The following is an 11,984-nucleotide window of genomic DNA, read 5'->3' as shown; positions in this document are numbered from 1 at the left end:
CAAAATATATAAGCATATCTATCAAAATTCAAAATTTTGAAATAAAATCATTTTTTCTAAATTCTAATATTCCTCAATTTCTTTACCAATACCAATTCTTTGTCCCCAAAAAAATATTTTTTAGTTTTCAAACTATTATTAATCAAATATTCCTAAAATATATTATTATAAAGCTAAACCATTTGTTAATAGTTTTAACATCAATCTTTAAATTTTCACTAATATCAGAAAGGATGCATATGAAGAGAAACAAGTTCACGTGGCTCCAAGTTATACAACTCACACATGTCATTGGATCTCTATATTATTGTGTATAAAGATGAATGGTGTTTTACCATATGGTCCATGGTCAAAATCATCTAGTTGGAACTCATGATTTGTATGACATGGAAATAAACATGCCCTCTGTCATTATAGATAAATTTATAATGATCAGATATAATTTGATCAGTGAAAACTGATAATGAATAACAACTTATTATCCTTTCATATTTATATTTGAATCAACCGCATAAATATAGAAAATAAATTTACACATTTTTAATAATATGATTTCTGAAATGTGCCAAAAATTATTATGGATTTTTTGAATTTAAAATCAAGTAGAAACTGAATAATAATTGTAGCATTTTGAAATTAAAGGATTGTCCCAACCATATATTTTCTCTCTCATTTAGTGCATACAACCATTTTCTTGCTACCTAAGAGCCATATTTCTATGCTGATGGTAGCTAATTCGATTACCACGTCTCTCTCTGCTTAACATAATTGCACTCCAACAAGAAAGAGCAAAACCTCAGTTCTTGAAGAAATTTGCAGACCAATTTTGAGTTTTCTTCAACAGGATGATTGATTCAAACATCTACGCTGAATCTATAGGCTTTCAAATCTTGCTAGTTTGTGTAGGTTTCAAAAAGTTGTAGGGGATACCATGTAGAGTTCATTTGTGAGCGACTATTGAAAAACTTACAAGAAAATGAAGGAAAACAGTGACGAATTGAGAAGTAAACAATGAGCTAGATAAGATCATTGAGTGTTTATTTAGATAATTTTTGAGTTCTCATTGAATATGAATTTTTTTTCTAACCTTAACATGATTCCGTATGATTTTGAATCATGAAATGTGGTGCAGGGATTGGGGAAATATTTTGGTTCTAATCTCAGAAAGTCAAAGACATCAATCAAAACACAACAATAGAGAGTGAGAGGAGAGAGTCCTAGATAAGATCATAGGATAAGGAAAGCTACGTTGAAGGAAGTTTAATTTCATATTCATATATCTATCGATACCTCTCATCTGGATTCTGTATTTTCAAGATTATAAAACAAATGACCTGATATTGTAGAATTTTACTATTATTGCTGTGAACCAGTAGTTTCTTTGAGAATGATTTTCAGATTAAAGGAATAAAATGCATCATTAAAGATTAGAGAGACAGAGCTAAAATCAAGAAAAATGTTTGAATTTACATCCGCATTGTGAAGAAAAAGGAACAATATTTCCATCTACACTAGTGTTAGTGAGTGATCATGAAAGAAGAATACTGGGACACAAAATACAGTAGTTGAGTTTGTCCCTGGACATGTATAAGACACATGTTACATCCCTATTGACCTCCTTCCCTCGATAAGAACATTACACCTCACTCAGTTACTACAAAAGATTTAGTAATTATTTTAGAGAACAAAATTCACCCCTCCCCCTCTAAGCTTATAGCATGAACACATAAACCACAAATAAATAGTATATACCTAGGTGCAACTTTATTACAATAATTTTTTGCATGCTCCTATTTTATTATTTATTTATTCCCAATTATCTACTAGTCCCAACCTATTCAGTTAGATTTTGATGACACAATAAAAAGCGGTTATGAAATGTATCAAAAACAACAAAGCCGAGTGTCTATAGAAAAAAAAAAATGTAATATTTGAAGTAATTGTGGATTATTCAATTAGATTGATACTGTAAAAACACCGAAAATTGGACAGGATGGTAGATTCTTTTGAATGCAAGCTACAAATTGCATATTTTGAATATCTTGCTTTATGTGTCGTCAATATGCTTCATTAATATAAAGTATCTTTTTGTGTTTGAAAGCTTAGTAATTGACCCACTTTTGTCGCTGAGTAGATATTTCTGGCGATATATTTCCATTGGGATTAAAACCACTCCATAATTCGATCTTCATATATAATTACTGATCTTTCTGATGTAGTTTACCTTTTCTGATATTTTTGAACATGACTACATCAACTCCTAAACAGTAGAAGGGGAAATAATTCACATAAAATCCTTATTAGAATAGATCTTACAAAGCCAGTGATAGGTGAAATTATTTATTGACTATCCTAATGATTTGAGAAGATCTTCTTTTCTAAGTTCTATATTGCTATGCTGAGTGGGATCCCACAACAAGAGTTCTCCTTTGTCCCATGGAGGCTTCGCTCACGTAAGATTAGGACATCAATTATATTATAACTTTTACATCAATTCCTAAAAAGTTGTAAAGAAGGCTCGTTAACTCCAAGGCTTCTAAGATGATGCATAGGTTGGCTAGAAGAAAGAGGCCAAAATTTCAAACACCCATATAGCGAGGATAATGAAATGCTAAGGTATATGCGTTACACTGCTAAGGATTTAGAAATGAGGAATTTGAAGATGAACATCACCATTTTAGCATCATGTAATCAGCACAAAATTCAAACTTAGAATTTCCTCAAGGGCAAAGGATTTGTGAGTTTACATCATCTTGTACATTAAAATACTTATCTGAACAGAATGCTAGCACCCATTCATTTCCGTAAAGTTTTATGTATCCTAGTTCCAATCTGCACAAAGAGAAGCAGACAGAAAGACAATCAAAACACCTCACATTCATCTCAACAGGCTGGCCAAGAACCAGACGCTCTATCAAGCCCAAGCCCAAAAGGCAGGAAAGAAATCTCCACCGAACAGCATCTATCCTGAGTATCATCATCATCATCATCATCATCATACATCCTTCCTGGAGGAGCAGAGAGGGCATGGGATGCGCCGGCTGGCTCCACACTCGGCGCAAGGCTGATTATCGCTGTTGGGAGACCCCAAAATCTGTAAACGAGCGATACCACTGCTGCATCTGGAACATGGTATCACCCCCAGATCGCCGCATCTCGCGCACATCCGAAGGGATCTGCAAACCCATTAATTCTCAGACTCGATTCTCTCATTACCCATCAAGATATAGATAAATTCGAGCTGTTGTAGAGAGATAGATAGATAGAGAGATAGAGAGATAGATGGATGGATGCATGGATGGATAGAGGGAGAAAGAAGAGAGAGAAGGGTGTGTACCTTCGCTGAGACGCAGAGACGAAGGCGTCGACCTTGGGGGCGGCGATGGTGGCGGCGAGAAGCAGAGCTCCGACAGCAAACCCGGCCACCTCGCTCGCTGTCACGTTATCCATTGCCGAAGCACCAATCCGCCTTCCGCAGCACCCTAAAAACGCGAAATTAAAATAGCCCAGATGAATTTTCTCGGAGAAAAGATCGAAAGACGGCGGCTTTTTAATACCCATGTAAAAATTTTGATAATCAATTACTACCGGGGGTGAAGGGGTCAGGATTTGAACTGCTCCATTAGGCGGACGAGGCTGTAAGTCTCTGCGTCTGGCCTGGCCCCGCATAATATCATATTTCTCAGCAAAGTGGAATCATAGGCTTTGGCCTTTATGTGGGCCTTGATGAGAGCGTTGTGGACAAAGGCATGCCTTGAGTAGCGACACTCTTTGAACTCCCTGAACAGGATTTTGGCCCTCTCCAGCTCCCCCACCTCCGCCAGCTCCTCCACAATCAGCTGGGTAGCCTCCAGCCATGGCGTTGACCTCCGGACCCGGAACCCGACGTGCCGGTCAACGCCCATATCAAGGGCCCGCATCGCCTCTGCTCTTCTCCCAGCCCTCAAGCACCCCAGCGCCACATGGCGGAACGTGATTGCATTCGGGTCGCAGCCGGTCAACGCCATCTCCTTCAGCAACTTGACTGTTTCCCCCAGAATCCCAGCCCTGCAGTAAACAGAGATCATAGAGTTGAATTCCTTGGTTGACTTTGGCAGCCGGGTCGATCTCATCTCGGTCCAGATCTCCTCGCTCCGGTCAACGCGGCCGGCTCGGCCGAATGCTTCGACGGCGAGGCTATAGCTCTGGGACCCAACATGGGGAAGGGCCTGAATTGCCTTCCATGTTCTCTCCAGCTCCCTCTCCTTCCTCAGACAGCCATACAGGATGAGCAGAACATCCAGAGTTGACCAGTTCGAGCTCGATCTCGTGCTCTCGATGTCTTGAACATAGGCCTCTGCAGCCGAGCTCAACCTCGCCGCCGCATGCGCCATAGCCAGGATTGCAAAGGTGACCTCGTTGGGCTCGGCCTCGGATTTCTTCATCTCGGCGAACCGCTTCGACAGGCCCTCGATGTTGTGCTCGTCTGCTTCCATCTTGAGGAGGATGTTGAAGGTGGAGGTGTGCATGGGGACATTGTCTGCTCTCATCTGGGTCAGAATCTTTGAGATTGTCTTTCGCTGGGGAGGCGAGGAATGGGTGAGGACGAGGCGGTTGTAGACGAAGGGCGAGATGGGAAGGGTCAGCTCCCTCATCTTCTTCATGTACTCTAGGGAGAGCCGGACGACGCCCCGGTCGAGGCAGGCCATGACCAGGCTGTTGTAAAGCAGCTCATTCTGGTAAATTGAGGGGATGCGGGAGAAGAGCTCTTCACCAGAAGAGATACCATGGAGCTTGATGGTGAATTCCAATAGATGGGCGTAGTCCAGATCTTTGAGCTTGTAGGGCCTCTCCCTCATCACCCACTCCATGACCTGCCAAAGGCAAATCCTCACACTGAAACTCTGATTTTGTACAAGGTAATGGATAACTCAGATTTTGTAAGTAGAAATGATCGGATGATATCTTGTAACCCAATGATAAAAATGGAATCCAGTGTTTCTTCATCCAATCGGCACAAATACTTTCATTAAAATTTTAAGCGAACTAAAGTTTGTTGGAGAAACTATACGGCTCTACTCCAAGAAAGATACTAAGTATGCAGCTGAATTCAGGTTCTACGCAACGGACTTCGTGTCAATTCAGTAGTCAACATTGTCCAATATCATATAAATGTCAGGTTTTTATTTTACTTGGGAGATGAATTCCCCAAATCGCAATTCAGCGACTACCCACGATAGAAACCCAGTAAACCGCGGCTACTACATCGAGAAGCCGACATGAAAGAAAAACTGGCGACTTCTTACTAACCGGAAATCGACGCTATGCGAGGAAGCTAATTTCACCTCGAGCGCCCTCTTGTTCATGCTCAGCCTTCTCAACCTGTTAATCGCCTGTAAGATGTCGCTGCGGAGGATTGGAAGACCTTCTCCCATCCATCTCTGGAATGCGGACAAGACGGAGCGACCCTTTGGAAGCTTCTCCACCCTCAGAGAAAGAACATCTCTCCGCTCTCTCAGCTGCTGTTCTTCTGAGTCTGGGTAAGATGAAGACCGACCCAGATGAGGATCTTGCGCCGAAACCTTGATAGTTGGTGTAAGAAGCTCCGTTTCCGAAGAACTGACGAAGGATCGGATGATGGGTCGGCCGTAGAAGGCAGCTCTTCTTCTCCAGCAGTACCAGAGGACTCCCTCCCCAAGTTTCATCGCCCTCAGAGAGAAACGCTGCTGCTTGATTGTAGTTATTGGAAAGGAATTTTGCTAACCCCTCTTGTATTTGTACCCACTTGACTGTAGACTGCACCTGACATTGCTTTTATTTAATATAGGTATTTTTGTAACATATGAAGGCACTGTTTCATAAACAAATATGTAACTTGATCATAGATATTGTAGATCATAAATATTAACAGAAGTGTATTGTGAGGTGAATGAATCTAGAAGGTAATGTGGCTTATAAAAAGAACCAAGACAGGGAGAATACCATTATCTGCATCCAGAATGGTAAGGGACATGGATATAGCCAGCAGGGTACTCTAGAGCGCCCATACTTTTTGTCCCATAAAGGTCTAGGGTAATGGCAAGTTTGGATGCAGTCAGTGCTGAAAATGATATTGGTCCCAATCTGGATATCAGTTGTAGATATTGACACGAGGGAACTCTATACAGAAGTATGATTTTCTTTTCAAAAACCCATGTTCTCTCCACAATCACTGATAAATTTCTTTCGCAAAAAAATAATTAATTGTATTTTCATAACTTATGGCATGTTCATGTTTTGATCTATTTCCAGCGGAATCTTACCAGGATACATGTATAAGTGTTGGGAATAAATAAATTTGAGTTCATAGGGCTGTAGATATATGTTGGCAGATAAGCCCAAGCATTGTTTGCATAAGAGCACATTGTGACAAAATGTCAGAATTTGCACCTATGTGTATCTATTTAATGATCAGTCTGCCCGTTTCTTTGGTCCCACTGGGTATTCATTTTCCATTTGCTTCCAACAGTTAGATCGATCCAGAAAAATTGTCGACCCACGAATGTGGTTCCGATCCCTCTAGTGATGCTTGTTTAGATATTCAATTTTGCCTGGTTCCTATTCTATTCATTATCCCTTATCCAGAAGCCACCTTTTCTTCTCCTTGGGCAGTACCTCTGAACAAGATTTATCTGTTTGGATCTTGATCCTTGATGGCCTTTTATAGATTTTGACGATTGGATCTCTCTATGAATAGAAAACTGGTGCTTGGGATCCCGAGTAACAACTAGTTAGATGGCAAAGGGGGAAGGTTCCGAAGGTTATCTGAAGATGATGCCTACATCAAATCAATTGATTAGTCATGGTAAAAAGAAAAACAGTGCAAGAAACATACTCGAGCTTCAGATCAATGTCCCCAGAAGCAAGGAGTATACCCACCTGTTCGGACTAGAAGACCGAAAAAAAAAATTAGCTCCACGTGATATAGCCAAAGTACGCTTGAGCAATCGACATGATATATTTGCTCACACTCCAGGAAAATATCATAATTCCCAGGAACATCCTTTAGTCTTAATCAGAGAAAGGTAGTTTGATTTCACCTCTAGTTTGTTTTCTCAGAAAAGGACCACACACACAAGCTCTCAGAACTCGTATTTATAAGTATGAAATCTGATATTATGGCAAAGATGCAATATTATTTGGGAATGATACTCCTTTGAGCCTTCAAACTCTGTAATGATTGTCACTACAATGTGATAACATTTCATCAAATTATTTGACTAAACTTGTCAGCATATGGTTATGAAAGAAATTTTAAGTCACCTCTCACCCCTTGAAGCTCTTGTATTCACATGAACAGGGAAATGAGTCGTTGCATTCAAGGGGATTCCTTATTTTGTCTTAAATCATATAGAAAATGAACATATAATGATAAAATACAGTAGGATCCTAACAAACGATGGGGGGAAAACACAAATCGACAATAAACATCTACTTTGTTCATTTTGTGTGTCACATACTTTAAAGGTTCATATATTAAAATAAAAAAATAAAAAATCTAAAAATATAATGCATAGTGGGATGAAGCCATGTCTCTATGGAATTGAGAGAAAAATCTATGTTTAAGAACTAATAAATATTTTCTTCAAGTTTGTATGCTTGTAGAATTCTAAAAATAAATAAATTGCACGTAGACTACCATACAATGCAGTATGTAAGAGAAACTTTTAGTGATTTTTTTTATTTTCATGTTCCTTGAAGAAGATAATGATAACATGATGATGGAATCCTGTTGACTGTCCCTTCACATATCACTACTAATGATAATGTGATAACTTATATACATAATCCATTTCTTTTTAATGCTATGCATTTATGCAGGTATATTTGTATGCCATATTCATCATCTAGTTGGTATATTTATATGCTATATAGAGTTCAATATTTTATTATGAGTGTTATCATTTTTATATTAATTTTTTATGCCACATAAATATTTTCCCCTAAATCTCAATTTTATGATTTTATTTTTATTTGACGAATTCTACTTGATTTCATTAAAGTAAAATGGTGATTCCATGATATTGCGAATGGGAGGATGTCCTGGGAGGCATAATGAAACCACACACACATAAAAATCTTATCCCTCACATACCTACCTAGTTGGATGTCAAAACCTCGCATACCTACCTAGTTTTCCCCAGATAACTTGTGACTTTATTATATATTTACCTGATAGAACACAATATCTTAGATTAATATCATGAATTTTCCATTTTTCTTGCCATGAAATTTACTAGATATATATTTCATCCATATAAAATTCATAAAATATATTTTCAGAATAATATTATAATTTTATGGAAATTTTAGTATTTTTTAATGATTTGTTAAGAATCAAATTTGTAAAGAAAATATTTTCGAAGCCTTAACACATCATTAACATTTTTTGGTGTTAGATTATAAATAAAAGACTTTTAATATATAAATATATATTTTAGACTTTTGTCATTATATCCAGAGACATTTAAAGATTTTGTGGTTTAAAATGTATATTTAGGAATCATTGAAGGGGTTTTACAATTTTTTGGGTTTCCAAATAATGCTTGCTCTGCCGGTAATCTCCAAGAAAAATCAAGGAGGGGAGAGAAAATCAGTCGAAAAAAAATGATTCAACTTGAAATCATGATAAAAGACAATCTAGGACGAGCTATTGTCAGAAATTCTTAGCGCAGATTCTTCTCTGTTTTATCTATTTATATACTGTTGTATTCATAAATGGAATCCTCTATCCATCTAAACATTATATCTGAGAATTGCTTCTAGTTTAGTAGGCGGAGTAAAGGTTTATGATTTTTTACTGATTTACTCAAATAAAATGACAATTAAATATCCAAAACTTGAGTTCATCACCACCCTCCACATACCTGATTTAGACAGATCATTTTCAGATACTTGAAGGGAATCACTCTTTGTTGATGACTTCTGACCCCTTTTTATTGTACTCCGTTATGTTAAAAGTCATGGTACAAGATGTGATGAATAATATTCATTTTCTGTTTTTCATGATCTTATTTATGTATCCTCTGTGTGTATTAAAGATTATGAAGCCTCCCTGGATATTATTTTCACCAATGTTGGTTAACTTTATACTGCACTATGCTTGGAATCAGGTTTAGGAAACATGTTGCCGTGCACAACCTTAATCTCCAACATTTTTTAACTTCATCCCAATTACATTTCCAAGCCCCTAGATGCACATAGACATGTCCCCCTTAAGTTTCATTGCCAAAGCATTCCTGGGCTTGGAGCACACTTAACCCAAAAGAGTGAGCACCTAGAAGCAATGCACAATGAGCCCATGACCGTGATGCATAAAAGTCTTGGTCCATGAATGAATCTCCATCATTGTTGTCCATCTCATATCACAAGTATCATAAAAGTGATTTACATTCTCAAAATGCAACCCTCGATGGCTCCCTATAAAATTAAAAAATGATGTATTAGGGATAAGAAAAGACAAAGATAAAGATAAAAAATTGGGGAATGATACTGTGCCAAAACAATTAAATAAACGAGGAAAATACTTAACATAAATGAGTGAAAATTTAGGGCATAAAAATCCCTCATATGATTTTTTCTTCTCTCTTTTTCAAATTTACTCTAGGCGAGGACCCAAAATTCACTGACAAGAGTAAAAAAAACTATTGGCTCCGTATTAATATTTTAAAAATTGATTTTGAAAGAATGAGCATTTATTTATTTGGTTTCTGTGACATAATGGGTGAGTAAGGAGGTATGATCCCTTTTACATGGAGATGTTGGAAGGAGTATGGCTGAAGGTAGAGGGCGGTAAAATTCAGCATCCTTCATTGTTCTTATGTTATATAAGTAAGTTTCTATGTTTCATGAACTCAAGTGGATATGTTCGATGCTTGAGATGTAGTTTATCATATGCCCAGAAAAATCATACATTTAATTAAATTTATATCTTGTCTCACAACTTCATTAGCCATTTTCCCCTGAATTAGTTCAATTATTTATTATATTTATTCATCATCTAAATCTTCAATTCCACTCAATCTCATTTACATTTATAAAAAACATCTTCACCCACTACTCATACTTATCATATGTTAAAAAAGCTTAGGAATTTAAAAATATAATCAACTCCTTAATTGGAAAAATCAACCGCCAAATGAATTTAAAAAATTAATTTCTTATCAAAATGAATAATTGATATCACATTATGATTTGTGATATTCATAATATTTGATCATTGACCTAGTATGAAACTATGTTGGATTACGGGGAAAATTTGAAAATTTAATGATTAAGTATATATTTTAAAATATTGCCTGGATTTATTGGATGTACACAGTAATTACCTTCAAACAAAGTTCAATGCTAAGTGACAATTCATCATTATTTAAAATCAATAGACTCAAATTAAATCTAGATACAAGAGTGAATTGAGTACCAATAGATGTATCTATGAGAAATATCATTTTGATTAGGTTGATACTTTTTTATAGCAAGCTCATGAGCTATTTTTAAATAATTTCTCTTCGATATCACAAATTAATAATTTGAAAAATAATATACATGTTATGTCATGAACTTGAATCTTACTAAGACTATTTTACTGTATCGCATTCATGTAGCCTAAGATTTTGAACCTGAAGTAGTGCTGCCCCTCAAAATCCTTGAATCCATCTGATAAAATAAAATTGGTCAGTAGAAATATACCACTTACTGAAGTTTGTACTTGAATTATGCATTATTTAAGGTTAAATTAAATAAAATAATAAAATTTTCTAATTTCAATCTATATATTTTTATTCATCAAGGGACTATGCCTAAAAAGACTTTTATTAATTTCTGAAACTAACCCCATTTAAATCAGGAGTCAAAATTTTTTTTCTCGCATCTTCATGGAGTTTTATGTGAAAGATATGACTTAGGGAATTTTTGATACAAATGGGAGTAACCCAAGCCATGTCCTGAACCAGAAAAGACACATTAAACAAAAATGTTTATTCTTCAAGCCCATTTTTAAGAATTGGGACTAAAAAGGCAGTAATGATGGAACAAATGAACAATTTGAATTTTAAAAGTCTACTTACAAATATGGTAATGGAAGCACATGTTTCTAGGCTAGAAATCAAGTAAACCTAGACCTCCCAACCCGCAGAAGTAAATCCAAAGTCTTGGCGAATTTTGGAACTCTTATTTTCATTCCTCCCCTCAATTTTCTATCCTATCTTAGATTTATGTTCCCAACATGTTTTTGGAGGCATAGTACATCATATTTCTTCACTAAATTTTGTTCTAAAATAGTGTGGGAGAGAGGGTTCAAGTTTGATCAAGATTCTTTGAGAAAAAGCACCACTCGGATCTTGCAGAAAGTGACAATGAGAGTTGTTGATCTCTAGCATATTTGATCTAAATTTCTAAAATTTTTCTTTTGATAATTAAATAACACACAAATAATCATGTTAATTCATGCTTAATTCATGCATTCTAGCGCATAATTGAGCTCATGTATGCATGTTATCATGAATTTTCAGTAATCTCTCCAAAAATAGATAAATTCACTAAATAACCACTCTTTACATTAAAATAATGATATTTTGAGGTCTTTATGATTTTAGTGAATAATACATTTAAAGATTTAATTTGGTGATTTTTTTTTTAATAAGAAGTTGTAATTTCAAAAATATTTAAGTTTGAATTTTAAAAAAATTTCTGGAATTTATTGAATATTTTCCAAGTGTTTTTCAGAGTTAAAAAAATTGCAAAAGGGGCCCATTTCTAATGGGATGACGTTGTAAGAGCGCCTAAGTGGCATGCCAGGGTAGCAAGCTGATGCTGGACGTCGCGCCATCACAAGCACAAGAGCAGAGTTGTTGTGGATAGGGCACAAATGTGTGCGCATGTGTATACATGTGTGTGCACATGTGTGCACATATGAGAGGAGAAAGGGGCGCATGTGTGCGCAATTTCCAAGGGTTTAGATGTTCCCC

General features: G+C 36.4%; 2 protein-coding genes across 2 annotated transcripts; both read right to left on the bottom strand.

Moving 5' to 3' along the window:
• Window positions 1-2,691: 2,691 nt before the first annotated feature.
• Window positions 2,692-3,518, bottom strand: LOC144702110 (chaperone). The gene is made up of 2 exons (XM_078573998.1): window positions 3,338-3,518; window positions 2,692-3,176 (listed from the first exon to the last, which is right to left on the bottom strand). Exons 1-2 carry the CDS (start codon window positions 3,448-3,450, stop codon window positions 2,996-2,998), a joined length of 294 nt encoding a protein of 97 aa, XP_078430124.1. The 5' UTR covers window positions 3,451-3,518; the 3' UTR covers window positions 2,692-2,995.
• LOC144702109 (Tetratricopeptide repeat (TPR)-like superfamily protein) lies at window positions 3,343-5,704 on the bottom strand. The gene is made up of 3 exons (XM_078573997.1): window positions 5,325-5,704; window positions 3,589-4,853; window positions 3,343-3,482 (listed from the first exon to the last, which is right to left on the bottom strand). Exons 1-2 carry the CDS (start codon window positions 5,682-5,684, stop codon window positions 3,603-3,605), a joined length of 1,611 nt encoding a protein of 536 aa, XP_078430123.1. The 5' UTR covers window positions 5,685-5,704; the 3' UTR covers window positions 3,343-3,482; window positions 3,589-3,602.
• Window positions 5,705-11,984: the final 6,280 nt, after the last annotated feature.

Source organism: Wolffia australiana, chromosome 4 (genome assembly GCF_029677425.1).
Source record: "Wolffia australiana isolate 7733 chromosome 4, ASM2967742v1".
Lineage (NCBI taxonomy): Eukaryota > Viridiplantae > Streptophyta > Magnoliopsida > Alismatales > Araceae > Wolffia > Wolffia australiana.
Note: the sequence above shows the minus strand (reverse complement) of the source record. Positions and strands in the feature narration are given on the sequence as shown.